Raw genomic sequence first — 18680 nt, 5'->3', positions numbered from 1 at the left:
TAAAGCTGCATCATACAAGAGCCATGTTGCCCACCATGTTCAGTCATGGTGACTCCGGGACAACAGTTTGTACCTACATTCTCATGTTCTCATACAAAACATGTCAGTAGAGGCTGTTATAGGTCAGGGTTACATTCTGCATGACAGACAGACTCTCTGTAATCCCACCCTGGATCAGAACATCCCTCAGTAACATATTGACTTTAGTCTAGAGATATGATCATGACGTACATCAGTTGTTTTTTTGTTTGTTTTATTTTTTAAAGTGGGAGCCTGGCCACCGTAGGTGGTGATGACTTTTTCTAAGCATTGTCCAAAGGGACAGGCTCCAGCCACCCCCATGACCCTTTACATATAAGCAGTTTGGAAAATGAATGAATGAATGTTCAGAGGGAGGCCCACAGCTCAGACTTTGAAAACCCTTGTTGTACACCCATGAATCAGTTCAAAAAACAAAAGGGACAGGACAAGAAATTGGAAAAAAAATACAGTGGAAGTTGCCTTTATTTCATTCAACAGAGAAACTGCTGCGACATCGGAGTAAACCACTGAGCAGAAACAAACATTCACACTGAGCCGCTGAAACAATGACTGGCACAGTGGAGCAATAAGGCTTAAGGACGCCTCAGACACACAAACCCACACAAACACACGCATACACACATTCACACACACACATACACACACACACACACACACACACACACACACTCACCACTTCATTTACATCAGCTATCTTACACCTGATTGGCTGCTGGGGCAGCAGCTTTATCACTAAACCCCTCCCTCCAATGCGGTCAGTCAGAGGTGAGGGGTCAAGGGTTACCATGACATCGGGTAACCTCTGTTCCCTGCTGTTGCCGTGGTTGCAGGGCTACGTCAGGGCTACGAGGCGACATAACACAGAGACCTAACAGTACATCTCTATGGTACATCTCTAAGCAACACAACCCCCAGCCATAACACTGCTCTCTGGGAGGCCAACCTTGGGCCTGCAGGGTGGGGTGAGGTGGGGTCTGAGGGGTCGGGGGGTCATGCTCTGGCCAATAGGGGACAGGGAGGAGATGGGCATCGGCCACGCGAGGCGATTTGATTGGTCACTTGGTGGAGCGTCGGGTGGGCTCAGAGGCTGTGGGGGGAGGCGGGGGCCCACGGCGGTCTAGGTCTTCGATGTAGAACATGATGAGCTTCCTGCGCTCTGCAGGAACACACTCCAGGACCAGGTAGCGCTTGTCATTCTGAAGGACTTTCTCCACATCCTTCAGATGCTGCTCTGACTCCTGGATCAGCTTTCTGGACCTGGAGGATGGGGAAGCAGGATGCTAATATTATTAAGAGTATAAGAACAGGCCCAGTTTTCAATTCTTTGGCACTAATGTACTACAGTCACTTCAAATATTTTGACTTGTCATGAGTTATGAAAACATCACTTCACAGGTTTCTATCAAACAGGGAGGCACCCCCTGACATAATCCTCAGTGGGCAAGAAACCCACCCACAAAAAAACAGCTGCAACAGGAGGGAAAAACGGAAGATATCTTGAGAAGGACCACAGAGTGAGGAGACCCCATTCCTGGCCGGACAGGTGTGCAATAGGCATCGACCAGGAGGTTTCAAATATCAGAATACTTAATACATATATAATTACAATATAGCCTGCATGCAAAAGAAAACACACTAGTAAACAATATGACAGCAGAAGCAGCAGGAGACCTCAACCCAGGAGGATCACAGAGAAGGATGGGGGGAGTTGGGGGTTACTGGATGTGTGTCAAATAATATTTTAGCACCACCGCTTCCTATGTCATCTACAATGTTCATGTTGCTTGCGCTGATTAAAATGAAACGTGAGTAGAATTGTGCTAGCAGGTACAAACTTATTAGGCTTAAAAAATAAAAACAAAGGTCCTGCTCCACACATTTGATATTTGTAAGTTATGATCTTGGAGTGACAAGGATGTCTGTCAGTAGGCTATCAGAGTTTCAAACTCAGACTGTATAAGTTGTAACTTTGCCACATACAGTGAACAATAAACAAACTGGGTCTGAGAGTGATTTGCAAAAACACATGTAGCATTTACTTTTAATTGCACCTTTATCACCATTTTTGATGGGCGCATTAGACACCATGAGGAGGAATGTGCTACTACCACAAAGAATGGCAAAACGTTTTGACGACATGCTATCTCCATAAAGTAATTTGTTAGGTTATGTGTGCTGTATGTTTGTGCAAATTATTGAAACTTACATATGGGTGACACCTGTCCTAACTGCATATACAGAATCCAAAATGTGTGTGTAAAGAGGAAAAAAAAAAGAAAGAAAGCGTGTGCAGACCTGTACGTGATGAACTTTGTCTCTTTGAGCAGGGTTCTGAAGTCAGCTTTGGCTGTGATGTACTTGTCTTTGATGTAGTCTTCATACTCCCGCTGCCTCTTCTACAAAGACAGATAAACACACCATTCATCAGAAGTCAAACAATCTTCAACAGGGCTCGAAATACCCACCTGCAAACTGCAACTTGCAGAAAGATTTTTGCGACTGCAGAAAAAAATAAAAACTAGGCAAAAAAATCCAGGTAATTTTGTCCTTTTCCACCCAATCTGGCTTGTAATAGGCCCAATAAAGAATAATGATGGTTATAAACAGTTTTCAGTGTGATTTCATCTTCCCAACCACCAGTCGTCTCACGGCCCGGTACCGGTCTGCGAGACATTCCAGACCGGGCCATGCAGCGTGGAAAAAAACAAAACAAAAAAAAAAACACTCGCCTGCGTCAGAACTTACTAAACTGAGACTATGCAATAGGCTACTGTCATTGTTTTACGTGCCGCACAGCCTATGTGCATGCAGTTGTTAGATCACGTGTAATTTGGCACCTGACTGTAACTTTTCCTGTTTTTCTGCAATTTTGCAGAAAACACAAAAAAGTATTTCGAGCCCTGTTCAATGTTTCTCACATGAAACTTCTACAATAAAAAGCAGAGAGCTATCAGAGAGGTGGCAGTAATGACCATCAGCCACCATAAGCTCCTGTGGAAGATAAATATGATTAACCAACTTCACATCAAGTCAAAATTAGCATTTGGATGTTAAAAAGGGGCTGAGTTCACGCGGGCTACTGATGTTTTGCTTAAGCTAATTCCCAGAGACCAATGCTGAGCAAACTTTTTGCTGTTGTGACACATTTGAGTTCTGCTTGTTCCAGCAAAGAAAAATGTGTGGAGCAAAGCACAGATCCTGTTAAAGGTCGAGGCCGTCAAATGAGGTGAGATGAGGGACTGGAACAGAATATCGACTATGAGGCAGAAACAGGATGAAACTACAATGAATCATCGTTGCTGCAGAAGGTTGGAATTTACATGAGTCACATATTGTTAATGTAAATAAATGCTGTGTGGTATTGTATTTATTATAACACACACAGGTTAGCAGATGTCTTACTCTGTCACTGGAGGAGAACTTGATGTAGCGAGGGTCTTCCTTGATGATCTTCTTCACCTCCTTCCATGTAGTGGTCAGAGTGATCTACAGAAGAAAATGTAATGATTAACTAGCACAATGAATCAGTACTTGAGCTGACACAAGCTACCTGGATTCACTGATGTATAACATAACAGGCAGTAGAGGCAAAGTGCCTTGCGTGTATCATTTTCACTCCCTTGCATCTGGTCTACTGATCTGTGAATGTATGGGCAGAAACTGGACTGGTTGTGACTGATAAAAACAAAATAAACTGATTTTTGGACATAATTGGCTAATCTTCCAGTTTTGGAAACCTTCAGGGTTTTTCAGGCAGTTTGTCTCTCTTTGGTTTCATTGTATTGAATGTGTGTCTCTCACCATACTGGTCTCATCCAAAAGCTGCCTGAAATGTTCCTTCTTCTTCTTGGCAAGTGCTTCTATGTGTTCGTTAAACAGCTTCTCCTTCTCCTCTCTTTCCAGCAGCGAGGCCGATTCCCAGCGATGGTCCTTGCGCAGGTTACGACGTGTGTCCGACCACGTTGCGTCCGAGGAACGTACCTGAGGAACGAATACACACAGATCACACAGAGTAGAGTGTGAACGTAAAAATGTCATTAATATTTCATGGTAAATCTGTTCACTTAATGATTCGGTAAGTTACCAGCAGGAAGTCAAGACACAATGGCACTGGTAAAGTCCTAGTAAAGTCTTGTGACCTCATCTACATATTCAAATTTCTCGGCTGTTTAGAAAAACGAGAAAACAATAATGTGTTATTATCTCCACTAGTTACAATTGTAGCTGTAATATCTGACCAATGTCTGCAGGGTTTCATGGTGAAAATATACTGTAATTGCCTTTTTCCAATTAGTTACAATCAGTTGCTACCCTGCAAAGAGTCAAAGTGAAATTTTACAAGTTGGCGGTAAGAAAATAGACTGCAGTTTTAAGAATTACAACAACATTATCTCAGTGCATCATTTAACAGCACACTTTTCACGGGGAAAGGATGCACAGTGTCTCACCATATCTGACATGAGCGCTCTGAAATGTTGGATCGCCTCCTCCCTCTTGTGCTGCTCCCTTTCTCGGTCGATCTCTTTGGTCTGCTCCGATCGGGCCTTCTGCACTTCCCGCTCCCTCTCTCTCAGACTGGCCTCGATACGAGCCTGCCGCTCCAGCTCTCGCTCCTTCTCAATGTCCACGCTCTGAGGGAGGAAACACACACAAACACACACTGTCATTTCCGTTTTTGCCATTTGATGAATTCTGCTGCCACCAACGACCATGTTGGAAAGCAGAGTTGTAGACCAGGTTTGAGGTGAAAAGGAGATTCTTCATCTAAACGGCACTACGCAGTTAAAATAAAAGATTAAAAACCATAGGAGATTAAAAAACTATAATTCACTGGTAAGGGGAACTATGACTCCCATCATAATGATTACCAAGTGTTACAACACAGGCGAAGATTAGGATTACAGTTTGCAATGCTCACAGATGTGAGACAAAGCTGTGAGTCAAACACACACAAAAACACACATATAAAGAGAGAGAGGGATGGGGGGTGGGGGCTGGGTTGTTGGAGCCGTGATTCTTGTTATTTCTCACAAAAATACAAAATACTGCTACTACTACTAATAATAATAAATAAAAGTAAATAAATAAATAAAATAAAAAATTAAAAAATTACACCACACACACACACTTCTGTCCAAGTTGAGCAACTTGTATTTTAAGCTCTCCATATCTGTAACAACACACAGTTAGTGCATTTTCACTGTTCATGCAACATTAAACAGGGAAACCAAACACACTGGCTGTCAAAATTATCAGCTCTGGTGTCTTTTATCACACAGCTGCTCCTACCTTGGCCTGTTTTTCCATGTACTGTTTGAAAAGCTCTTCCCGGAGTGCAGAGCTTTCCACAGCTTTGTACCGCGGGTCCGTCTCCAGCCTCTCCTTCACCTTGCTCCACCGCTGGCCTCCCTCTATATGCTGCTCATTCAGGAGGTCAAAGAAGTCCTGCTTCACCTGGACATACAAATACACAGTTATTATGATGTTTTCTACTAATAATGACAATAATGTGACGCTTGATTGAGCTACTGAGGGAAACTATTGGCGAGTGGTACCTTCTCTCCTCTAGTCTTGGAGTCTTCTTTTTCTCTCTTTCTGAGAGCAGTGATGAACTCTGTGAAGATGGCCTCCCTGTCCTTCATCTTCTCTATGGTCTTAAATCGCGGGTCACGGCCATGCTTCACCGCAAATTCACTGAACGTCGTCCTGTGAAGATGTAAAGAACAGTGCTCCAGCTTTAACAGTTTCCTGGTTTAACCGTCTAACATTCATTAAACTTTTTGTTCAGCATGATAGAGACGGAAATTCTACCAAAACCTGACAGTACTTACAATAATAACTGAAATGTCATTATTATAACTGTAAAAAACAATCTGTTCTTAAGTGACCTCCCTGGATAAATAATGGTATAAAAATAAATAAAAATCTTCATCCATTCACGTCTGTCTCGTTATGCGGTCACTCTTCTTTCTCTCCCACACAGCCAACAAGCTTCCAGGAGAAGGAGTGAACTGTTTCACAGTCTGGTTACCTTGGGGTGAACTTGGCCTCCTCCATCATCCTCCTGAACTCGTCTTTGGCCTGCATCAGTTTGTTTTTCTTCTCCTTCCTCTCCTCCTCTGCTCGCGTCTTCACATACTGATCAAAAACCTACAATAGACACAGACACAAAGCTAGGACTGAGTTTCATATATATATATATATATATATATATATATATATATATATATATTCAATATAGTGACAGAGAGGCCTCGGTTTGTGGAGACGGAGGGGAACTGAGTCACAGTGAGAGAGAGAAGAGAGGGGGAAACACGCAGACAGCGAGAGACACCGCACCTGTTTCCTCTCCTTTGGGTTGAGCAGAAGATAGCGAGGATCAAACACAATCTTGTGCAGCTCTTTGTCCCACGTTGAAAATGCTGATACCTACAGGAGACAGGTAGCACATGGTTTATACAGGAAGGCAATAACCAACTTGTTACAATACAGCTTTAATACAACACAAAACATAGCACTCTTATCTGAACTTGCACAATTATTTCCTTGACAATTAAAAAGAGAATATTATGCATTTGCAAATCTCACATTACCTACAGTGCAGAAGTGACTTGATAGTTTGCATGAGATAATAATTAGTGATGCTGGCAGTTTTAAGATGCTAAAACTGTTTTCACACTGGTACAATGTGCTAATGTGGACAAGAAGAAACACATTATTGCTTTATTTAACACTATTACTGCAGTATAACAGCAGATTGTCATACTTAATTTAACATATTATAATTAATATAACTGCACAAGAGCATTACTTGTGTGTGTGTGTGTGTGTGTATGTTACCCCTCGCTCCAGCAGCATGTCTTTGAACTGGGTCATCCGGGCCTCCAGGGGCACTATGGCTCTTTCCCTGGCAGCTCTAAGCTCGGCCTCCATTGCTGCTTCCTTTTCTGAGTCTGCCTCCTTCGCTTCCTCCTTCCTGTGAAGTGGAATCGCAGAGAGAAGAGTTAGGCAGAGGCAGAACAGGACGTAGTGGGAGAAGGTAAGGAAGGGAATGTGGATGAGAAAAGGCGAAAGGAAGACTGGGACAAAAGGTGAAGAAAAAAGGAGGAAAACTAGACAAGGAGACAAAGAGGAGGAGAAGAGTTAGAGAGAGGAACAGTGGGGGAGAAGAAGGAGGGAGAAAGGCAAGGCAAGCGGAAAAGGATGTTGAAACAAGACAACAAAGCGTAATAATGTTTATTAAAAGGATGTAGACATGACTTACTTTCTTTTCTTGGCTTTGGTTGGCTCCTCATCCTGATTCTCTTCAGTAGATACAGCTACTTCTGGCTCCTCCTTATTGATACCTGGATGAACAGGGACACACACACACACACGTACACACTTAAAACCACAGACATGAAGATGTCAGGCATTATGACTCATGTGCTTTAAATCTGTCTTTTTACATTTACATTTCTACGCAGACAAATACGTTAATTTTAACCAGGGAAAATACTTGGACAAACGAAAATGTCATATAAATGCCATACTCTGTTAAAAAAGCATCACTGTGAGCATGTGTGTTTACACAAATAACAACACAAACACACATAGCAACATGGTGACATATGTTTCATGGGCACATTACAGCATCTTCTGCCTGAAGCTAACACTGAGAACAACAGCGCTTCCATTGCTACTTATTTGGTAACACCATGAACATGATCTGACATTTTGCATCTCTAAATTAAATGACGATGGGCTGGATCTGAGTGTGTCACATCCTTCACTGAGCAGATTAACCAAACTGTCAAACACATCCTGTTTCACCTTGAACATGTAAATTAAATTAATTATCAAAGCCAGTAATTTAAGTGTTGTGTGCCTTGAATATGGTGTGCATTGTCATGTTTTTTTTTTTTTTTTTACCATCTTTCTGGACAAGTTTGCAGCTGTATTTGTATTTTGTGTGTGTGTTTGTTGCCTTGCCTGTCTTCTTGCTGTCCTCCAGGCCTCTCTTATGTGGCGGCTCCTGGATGTTTTTGTCGACATCGGCACGGCCGACCAGCTCCTCGGGCCGGTCCCACATGGACAGGCGTGTGGTCGGGTTGTAGAAGAAGACGCGGTCGTCACCTGTCCACACCACACACCTGACCCAAATTGATTTGACATAAGCACACCCACAGGCACAAAGGTCAGAAAAGATGCAAAAAACAGGACAAATGATGCAGAAAAATTGCAAGCAGGGGTGAAGTAGGGTGTCATGTAATGTGTGTACCAGGGAGTGCCAGGGATTGGGTTGGTGGCTACAGGCTTGGCCTTCTGAGCTGCTTTTTCCTCCTCTGTCATCTCCTCTTCTTTAGGCTCCTTGAGAGAGAGACAGAAAGACAGAGATTGTGAACCAATCTGTTATTCTTCTGAAACCTTTGAATCTTTCTATTGTTCAACTGGCTACATCATCCTTCCCATACCTCCTTCTCATTAGTGTTCTCTATTTTGTTCTCCTCATCTTCCATCTCCATGGCCTCAGCTTCTTCCTGGGCCAGACGCTCCTTAGCCTTCTCTGCTTCTTTTTCTGGTAACACAGACACACAGACGCACAAGCACAAGCACACACACACACACATAAATTCATGAACTCAGAGTATTCAATAAGCTTGTATTCATTTGAGACTGTTAACACCCAAACATTTGCCTAAACCAGTACACCTGGCTTTTAGCCACTGTGGGACGCATGCAGATAAAGAGCGGACACAGTACAGCTTTCCAGTGTTTCCCACTTAACTGACTACATTTGCTAGCAAGGACGAATGGCACACCACAACAGTGAAAATACATCTTAGCCAGAGGGGCCACAGTGTACTCTGAATATACTACAAACTAGAATTATTCTTTCTCTTGTCTATGCAAATGCACAGTGAAAATGACAATAAAAATCTTGAATCCTGAAGAATCTTATGAATTAAACAACATATCTGCTTGATTTCAAAGTGTGCAAGCTGTTTTAGAAGAGCGGACAGTAATCCAGCCAAGTCCTAAACTTGAGTGAAACAAGTTAAATTAACCATCACTTGATACCGGTGATACCACAACATACAGCCATGAGGGAATTTTGGATATTAATCAACTACCAAATCCCCGTATGTTCCACCAAACAGGAAATGCATCAATTACCAAAGCTACATACAGTGACCCTCATAGCACGTTTGCATATCTAATGAGTCCACCGTACATTCTGTGTACATCTGAGCACATCTACATGTCAGGCAGGACAAACTGTGAGTGTGCACCAGTCAGCTGGCCAACCTTTATCCAGCAAGGCCTGTGGTTTCTCCCAGGTGGACTCCAGTGTTCGGTTGTTGTAGTAGTAGGTTTTCCCATCTGCTGTTTTGTACTCAGACCACTCAGGGAGCTGCAGTGATCCAGCCAAGGAGGCGGGAGCTGCTGTGAGAGCCAGCTGGGGGTGCATCATGGGAACCAGAGGCGGGGCCATACCAGGAAGCATACCTACCATTGGTCAAAGAGGAGAGAGACACAGCAGGATTGGATGAGAGATATTTTTCTGATCTAGAGATGGCAAGCAACCACACATTAACGTCTGAAATAACACAGCATGTGGCTTTTTTTTAACCCACATGGTGCCGTCTTGTAATCAAAAATATGTGCTGGGAGAAAAAGAAATGCATCAGAGCTCCAGGAGAATAACCTCTAAACGGGGAGTCCTGGATGAAGGACTTGTTGGGTCACCTATGATATTTTGTTATAAGACTGACTAGAGTTTTAGGGGAAGTAATCATTTTGTGGAACAGACAGGTAAAGGTTAAGGCCAAAGACTTTTAGAAGAAACGATAAAGCAAATGACAAGAAACACAGAGCACACACACAATTACAGCCACATACGGCAATAACCACACATAAAATCATGCCACAACACTAGACAACCACATGACCACATGACATGTAGCCCTACATGTTACACTATTGCTTCAGTACTGACAGCAAGACCTACTGGGGTTCTGAGACGGTCACACCAAAGAAACACAGCCTGTCGTCAAGAACAACACGACTCAAAATGACTGTAAGTGATGATCAAAGACTCAAGCGAATAAGATGTCAGTTGACAAGTGGTGCCTCACCTATGAACAGCAGCATCCTGAGCAAAACCAATTACTGTATTAAACTATTACAAACAGTTCCTGAAAGCAACACGCAAACAAAGTGCGAACATCGTCTTTCATGATAGCTGAATACGATGTTAACTTTGCTCTGATATGCAATGGTAGCATCAGAGTACATATGTTTTTGTTACCTGAGTCTTTTTCAAACAAGGACATGTGGGAAACAAGATCGTTCATGGTAAAAGCTGGTATGGTAAAACACGCTGAGTGTCTCTTGTCCAAGTTGTCCCCAAATCGTTTTGAAACATACACAGGTGACACATTGTGTTTTTTGTTGTGTATGCCTCGCTGGTCTGTTTGTCTGTCTATTTGCCCAAGCAAACGTAGTAAACCCAACATGTGAAGTCTGCACTCTAAAGCTGAATGGATATGACAAAAAAAGGTCAAACTACGCTGACAAACAATCTAAGCTGTGTGTGCTATTTTTGTCTGTTGGAGCGGCGGAGTTACACCACTGTACACCGGATGGATCATGTTCACAGCATTCACCACCATGCCACTTGTTTGAGGGTTCCCATGTACACCATAATGACTCATGTAGACACCATTCACTACCATGCCAACTAGCTCTCAGAGGTGAGCGGGTGGGTGTTTACCGTTGGCGCTGGGGCCTGCCTTTACATACGGTGCGCCTACTATCTGCATCATTGCTACACCTGCAAGAACAACGGACAAGCAAGCATCTGGTTTAACACGGAAGGACACTGGACATCGGCTACTATTGTTTATGTGTGTGTGTGTGTGTGGGTGTGCCGCCATTTCCCTGTTGATCCGACAAACACATAGACCCTGGAATGTGTGCCACTCTGTTCTCCATGCGCTACAGAAATTAATGACTGCAAAAGTTACTTAGTGTTGGTTGATATTTATGAGCCTGTTATGCATTAGAGTGAAATATTAACCAAGATTAGTTTGTAGGCAACTAAGATTGCAAATATAATTGGGATATAAAAGGAAATAACTTATTTTATTCCTGTGAAAAACTAAAACAAACAACAACAAAAAAAAAAACTTGACACAACTAATCTAAAAGTTGGACTAATGACAGTCTGGACAGTTTCAATCTAAAAGTCAATTAGGAAGCTCTAAGTCAATTATTTGTGGACTGAATAATTGATTACTCAGCCACATTCCGACCTACACAGTTGTATGACCCTCTCCAGCTCTGAGACTGATCCTACGCAGGGCTCATCATCATAAAACCCAAAGAACTGCACACAGCAACTGCTGGCATGAACGTTTGCTGATAACTTACCTAAAAATAAGGGAAAGTGAGAACTCAGCAAAAAGGGAGGAATACAAGTAGAAAAACAGCAGAAGAGGAGAAGGAAAAAGCAACATAGGACTGAGGCCTGAGGTCTTGAAAACGAACATGCAGAATTTTTAAATGGCACTGCTTCCTCCGTGCATGTCAGTGTAGCCACAGATTAAGATCAGAGCCAGGCATAACGTGTTTGTCATGAAACTGCATTAAATACTGCAAAATATCCTCCCTGGTATATGCAAGCCCATTCTTTGGAGACAAACAGTAGCACAAATTCAGTGGCACCACAGCAGTCCTTGCCAGGCTAGGAAATACACACCAGACAAAAGTTAGTAGTTTCTGTCTGTGGCTGATAAGTTTCTCTACTGTACCTGTCACCTTCAGCAGCTAACCAATCATCATCTGAACGTCTTGGGTGGTAGATCTCGGGCTGAAAACTGGAGCCTGTGGGCACAAACTTCAGCTTCCTGCTTAGCTTCTGGTTCTTACCTGGCAGTGGGATGTGCATGCCGGGTAAGGGAACTCTGAACGGTGGCACCATGACAGGGGGGAAGGCAGGTATGGCAGCGCTGGGCTGGGCCACGCTGTGAGGCAGGGCCGCAGGCAGCAGTGGCATGGTCTGCACTGCCGTGACAGACGACGGCACTGTGGAAACAGTCACCACGGCAACTGGAGATACAGCAACACTTGAGGTCACTGTAGCAACAGGAGTCAGGTCTGCTACAACAGAGGCTGCTGGGGACACAGGGACAAAGGGAAAACATGTAGTAAGTATTTTATCTGCGTGTGGAGAGAACATACATTCCTGATGCAAATATGTGAGCTCACCTGCGATGGACACAGAGGGGGAGGGAGTGGTTGTGGAATCTGGACTGGAGGTGAGTGTGCGGGACGGGGTCGGGGAGGGGGCCTGGGTAGGGGTGGCTACTGCTGCCGTGCTGGCTGTAGTGTTGACACTGCTTGAGCTGGCAGCTGCAGTTGCCCCCGCACTTGCACCTGTCACCGCAGTCCCACTCCCGCTTACAAGCAGAGGGTTGAGCTCTGACTGCTGGATGATCTTCACACCGTCTGGTTTACTCCATGAAGACTCTCTGGTCCTGGCGTTGTAGTAATACGTCTGAAGAAGACAGGTTGGAGAAGGGAAGCCTTGTAAGGAACAACACGGCATTCACACGTGTGTATTATCTCATGTTAATACACACAGATTACATGTTAACAAATATGTTAAGAATACTTGTGAAATAATGTAAACATAAGTACATGGAAAATGTAACAGCTATATGTGTGTGTTAGTATATGTTCCTGCACATTTTTTAATATCACAAAATACCATAATATTCCCAAACCACAATTTATTCATTTAATTTGAGGACGCTGCTTGGAATTGACTGAGAAATATGACTTTCACCTAGACTGTATCACTACATCCGGAGATTAGTCTGAATGACAACATGTGTGAAATGACATTGGGTTTACAAGTGCACATTCATTCACAAACCCCTTCTGTATAACATCATTACCAGGAGATGCAAGTTGTTGGATTCTGCCGTTTCACACTTTCAGCCAGTCATTCATATGGTGAATTAATTTACTAAAGAACTGTGGGAATCCAATTCATAAAGCCACAATGCAGCAAAAGAAGGGGAAAAAAATAAGCCATTTGAATTTAAGTTGTTAATATCTTTCAAAAACACCATTTACTTTTTCCATGCTTGCCCATACTTTTTGAACAAGTGCCAAACATTTACAGGGAAAATATCCAAATAATATTGTGTACTTTTCCACACGTCTTATACCTGTGTAAGAAGAACCCTGCAGCATGTGACTGCCACCTCACCTTTCCTTCAGGAGTTTTGTTCTCTACCCAGATCTCCTCAGCAGGATTGAGTGCAGGGGTGCCAGACCCAGGAACAGGGGGCATCCCCGGAGGAAACAGCATCCCTGGAGGTGGTGGCAGGTTCCCAATGGGAGGTGGAAGGAATGGGGGTCTCTGCAGAAACAAATCAATGCCACTATTTTCAGAATATAAAGAATTATCCAAAGACATTCAAACGTGGTAAAAGTTACTGGTGTGAATCATACTATCAAGGACTACAACTTCCTCTCGGGGTCAGTGCCACTGCAGGATCTGCCAGCCAGATGGCTGTGGTATGGATCAATATGAATTCAAAAAACACACTCTTGAAATAGACTCTGGATCACATCTCTACTAGAGGAGTGATTAACAAGTTTTTTTTCCATTTACTTACACACACACACACACACACACACTACAATTTTAGGCATTTAGATGACATCTACATGTGACTTGGAAGAGTGGAAAAAAGGGAGATGACCAAAATTAGATGCAAACAGTGGTGAGCAGTCACAGTGTCCTGCCGAGGATATGACACTACGACACAAGTCGACAAGTGAAAATCAGCTGGTTTTCAGTGTTTCACTGAGGACCTGTGTACTTCTGTCTGTCCAAAACACATGGATGCCTGTCACTTCTTTAGAGTGATAATGCAAGAAATAAATAAGAAAGGTAAGAGGCAAGCAAAGTTTAATGACTCCTTTAATTCTGTAAGAGAAAGCATTAGCTGGAAAAAGTCTGGACAGATTATGTGCCAGTACCATCTAGAGCAGTAGATACTAGGTGCCCTGGTGGCTCACCCGGTAGAGTGTGTACCACATATGCAAGGCTATTAGCCCTTGTCGCAGCGGCCCAGGTTCAGTTTCAGCCAGGACTCTTTGCTGCATGTCATTCCCCTTCTCTGACCTACTTTTCCTGTCTTTCCTGACTGTCCTATCTATTAAAGCAGAAACACCAAAAATAAAATTAAAAGTGCAGTATTTACCAACTTCAGGTCTCAATACCCAGGGTAATGCTGGTTCTCTATCATGCAAATAAATTACCTGCATTCCGCTGAGTGCATGTTACTGCCACCTCACCTTTAACCCAGGTCTAAATAAACCCCTAGCAGACAGCAGGAACGAAAGCCAGCAGTACTCTGGCAGCAATAATGGGAATCTGAGCTAAGAACCATTGATACTAAAATACTGAAAGTACAGAGGCTCTTGAACACATCACGCATACCTCAGAATATCCCTCCGTGTCTATAAAACACTGTGTGATAAATCAGATACAACATAATCAAAGAATTCAGCCCCACACTTGGATCAAGATGAACACACCTGTCATGTAGGTTAATAATGGGAAACAGTCACCTGTAAATGAGGAGGTCCAATGGGGGGCGGCATGCCTCCTGGCGGTGGGATGGGAGGCATGTTGGGGTCAAACGGTGGCCGACCAAAGGGGGGTCGCGGCGGAGGTCCCCGCATCATTCCGAAAGGAGGCGGCGGTGGCCTGAGGAGCGGGGGAGGGCCACGTAACACCGGGGTCTGCGCTGGCGCAGGGCCGCGAAACCGCAGCGGCTGCTGCGCCATTCTGTCGGACCAAAACAATATCATGCCACGGTCGGTGCTTGAGGACAGATCACTATTTAGCGATGCGGACAAACACCCTCTGCATCGTCACTTTGGTCATTACTGGAATACTAACGTGCTATCAAGCCAAGCTACCAAGTTTTGACTATTTAATGGTAATAATGATTCACAGTAGCTGACTACAGCTCACCTATTACCAACCAGGCTTGCGACAGGAAGTCCATTCAAAACACTGCCCGGGTTCTGCTGCGAGCTACCAACGCATCTACAATAGCCAGGGTTAGCTTGCTAGCTAGCTGTTATCTAGCCACCGCATATCAACATTGGTGCATAAAACACGACCCCTGCCTCTGACCAAACCTTGCATTGACCATGTAGGTGGGCGGCTTGCTGGAGCAGGGTAAATGAGTTTGGTTTACCAGTGGCCTGGCTGGCTATGTTTACCGCATGCCACGAGCAAAGGCGAGCAGCTTGGCAACAGTGGCTAGCTAAAAGGCTAGTTAGCTAGCGTGGTCACATTCACAAGCAATGCACCTGCATATTCAAACCACAAGACAAAAACTATGCCGACCAACCTCATATCATTTTTTGACACATGCTTAATATCATATTGTATTATTTTTCAATTTACTATTCCATTCGCTTCAATCTGACCTGTTGTCGTTGAACCCGATAGTTTCGCTGTCTGCCTGGTCCGCCATTACAGGAAAATGTAAGGGCGCTTCCTGGAAACGCCCCTAACACATGTTGTACTTTTGTATTGGCTCAACGTCATGTCACTCACAGCTCAGGCCCAGGCCTCAGCAGCTCTGATTAGACGACAGAGTTGTCGCCAAGGTTTGGCCAAGCAATCGCACGTCCCATCACGTTACCCAGCACGTCTTTGTTCAGCCAGTCGGCTCGGCGGAGAAGAAACAACCAAATCGTGTCCAACTCCTCAAGTTTCCCACAGTGGCTGTCAACACATCACACTACGAGACAAGCACTTTGAGAGCTACCAATGTTTTATTTTATTCAAAATAAAACATACCAATGTATTCAAAACATTTAATTTGGAACACAATACAAAACAAATTAATTCTAAACCATTGCAGAACATTTCACGTGAGCATATTAGAACATTCAGAGTAATTATAATACTGTAGTGTAAGAGTTATACCATTAAATCATAAAAACCGAACAGAATAATAGACAATTAATTGCATTTTTATGAAGTAAATAAAATCTTAGCTATTTGTAATCTTACCATTTCAATTCATTGACACCTAAATATCTGACACTTTGCAATACAACACAACAGAACTCATTTGGAAACCATCAAATCAAGTGCAGGCTTATATGCTACTAAAAAATAGTGCCTGTTTTGTTTGGTGTGTGCTGACTAGACCTCCTGCAGCCTACAGCAATCGGACAGTATAAGCACAGTCCTCATCTTTATATTCCTCAACATCGACCACCTCCCTCTGGTGCTGCAGGCTGGCGTCCTCTTGAGCCTGTGCCTGTGCAAGGCTCCCTGGTGCTGTGGCCGTGACAATACTTCCTGGGCCCCTCGTGTTCACAGTGGTGGTCAGATTTTGCATCACCCCTGTCATGGGACTGCTGGTATTTGGGTACCCGTAGGGACAGCTGAAAGCAAAGTAGGAAAGGCAAAAGGCTGTATGAGTCTGATAAAACAGGTTTTAGGATTTCCAAGGTGAATATTCTGTAAGTTAAGATCAGTAAAGTCACTGATCAAGCGGGCATATGAGATGCCCTTATGCCTGTGGCGAGAATAAAGTATGACTGATTTAAACTGTGTGGTCTCTAAAATTATTCAGCAGTATCAGTCTGCCAAAAAATTACCCCTACTGCTTGACAAATATGTTAGGAATTATTGTTCATCCACAGTACAGTTATAGAAAAGATATTAAATATATGGTTCAATATGTAGGTAATCAAAAAAGAGGTCATTTTGAAACCACAACATCTGCTTAGAGTGGTATAATAACTGTTATAACTTTCAAATAATGTAACAGGAGGATCATCATTACTATCTTCAGCTAAGATTGATTTAGAATGATACATTTATCAATGATATCATTAAAGTTTTTCTTGACAACATGTTGATTATCACATTAGGTTTATTACATTAACAGAAAAGTTGAAATTGTAACTGCCAAAAAATGTCACATTGCTCTGAAAATGTAATAGGCCTAATAATCAAAAAAATCTACACAACTCCCATCCATTTACAGATTTTGTTACAATATTATCTTACTTTTATGAACATCAGATCAGTTCCCTCTCTGATATGAAAAATGGTATTCTCTAGCTCTCTTTAAAATCAGATTTTCAATGTGTGACAGTTTTTCTCTCATCTTTTGTTTTGCATGTGCATTGTTCTTTGTTCATTTCATTAGTCACATCTTTCATTAAGAGATTTAGTCATCTAATCGTTTTCTTATATTAAAGATATTGAACTTCAGCACAAAATATCACAGTATCCACAGTTTCAGTAAAATTTATCTTCTTCAGTATTGTTTTTTTTTTTTTTTTTTTTTTAAAAACAAACAAAAAAAAACATGTCATCAGTTTAACATATAACTGTTAAAACTATCAGATGTATTATCTAAATTGTGTCAATTACTTCATCATATAGACAAGGGACAAAGCACAGCAGAAAACCAGCTAGCTCTAACTGGTTGTTGGCAAGTAGGGATTACTAGAGATACATCACCTGTAGGAGTAGTATGGGACCATAGGGAAGAAGCCCATTGGGTAGGGGACCATGGCAGAAGATGGGTAATACATGCTGGAGGCCAGGAACTGGGGCTGGGCCATTTGTATGCCTTGTGGGAAAGAGTAGGCAAACCTGGCTGAGGACAGGTCTGAGACCGAGCCGGCGTGACTTCTGCCAGTCATCCACTGGGGACATGGTGGCCAGGAGGCACTCATGCCGCCCACAGCATAGGCTTGGCCAGCTAACTGCAGCTCACCAGTGCCCGCGGGAGCCCCAGGCAGACTGGCAACAGGGGGGCAGCTGGGGGCTGCAAAGCAAGATTTATGAGATTTTAAAGGGACAACTTTTATCAACCTAGTCTATGAGTAAGACAGACTGAAAAGATCAGAATTATGAACCCATATTTTCACAACGGAGCGAGTAAGACAGCTAATTACAGTTGAAATGCCTTGTACAGAGGTAATATTGCAATAATAGTGCTGTTTTTTGGTGGGGTCACCATATAAGGCATTCATGGGCAAATCTAAAGAGAGACATTTGGTGTTTCGCAGTTTCAAAATGGGGCAGAAAGTGACTTTTGAAAGACTGAAATCTAAATCTCAGTGCTTAACCAAGGAATCTGAGTTATTGGTATTGGTCAAGAATTTGATCAACTCCCTGCACATATATTATGGTCATTTTGTGCTATGGGACAGTAAAATTCTGCACAATGCAAGCCATTTAAAGAGCTCAATACAAACAGCACATAGTGTATCTGTTAATAGAAGAACAAGCTTACAAAATAAGTTATTATATATTAAAACTATATGATATGAATCAGCATGTGTGTGCTTATACTGGATGCAAATGCATGTATGTGTGTTAGACCTGGCTCCATCTGCTTGTGGTCAGAGGGAGGGAGTGAAGAGCTCTGGTCAGTGCAGCTGGGAGGTTTGTGGGGTTCTGGGCCAGCCTCAGCTCCCTGCCCTGACTTACACCGGCTGGAGGATAAGGACTCGTTGGATTTCTTCTTCTGGGGCTTATATATCCAATCTGCAATGATCAGCAAGGAGGTGGTCACAATTAT

General features: G+C 43.0%; 2 protein-coding genes across 4 annotated transcripts in view; both read right to left on the bottom strand.

Annotated features, from left to right (window-relative positions):
- Positions 1 to 474: 474 nt before the first annotated feature.
- Positions 475 to 15627, bottom strand: LOC115371116 (transcription elongation regulator 1). Of its 2 annotated transcripts, none has more exons than XM_030068266.1 (20): positions 15550 to 15627; positions 14677 to 14896; positions 13304 to 13456; positions 12295 to 12583; positions 11956 to 12201; positions 9331 to 9531; positions 8496 to 8599; positions 8303 to 8391; positions 8014 to 8174; positions 7307 to 7388; positions 6883 to 7018; positions 6382 to 6471; positions 6074 to 6192; positions 5598 to 5748; positions 5332 to 5496; positions 4491 to 4673; positions 3844 to 4023; positions 3445 to 3528; positions 2338 to 2438; positions 475 to 1299 (listed from the first exon to the last, which is right to left on the bottom strand). In XM_030068266.1, exons 1-20 carry the CDS (start codon positions 15594 to 15596, stop codon positions 1098 to 1100), a joined length of 3003 nt encoding a protein of 1000 aa, XP_029924126.1. In that variant the 5' UTR covers positions 15597 to 15627; the 3' UTR covers positions 475 to 1097. The 2 variants fall into 2 exon arrangements, with proteins under 2 accessions (XP_029924126.1, XP_029924127.1); XM_030068267.1 differs by having other exon boundaries at positions 11956 to 12198; positions 15550 to 15596.
- The window catches only part of LOC115371117 (clathrin interactor 1), a 37327-nt gene continuing 19121 nt past the window's right edge, over positions 475 to 18680 (bottom strand). For both annotated transcript variants that reach the window (XR_003929324.1, XR_003929325.1), the window contains exon 13: positions 475 to 717. The gene's annotated coding sequence lies outside the window, so the exon portion shown is untranslated. The remainder of the gene's footprint in view (positions 718 to 18680) is intronic.

Source organism: Myripristis murdjan, chromosome 14, assembly GCF_902150065.1.
Source record: "Myripristis murdjan chromosome 14, fMyrMur1.1, whole genome shotgun sequence".
Taxonomy (NCBI): domain Eukaryota; kingdom Metazoa; phylum Chordata; class Actinopteri; order Holocentriformes; family Holocentridae; genus Myripristis; species Myripristis murdjan.
This window is presented reverse-complemented; position numbering and strand designations above follow the sequence as displayed.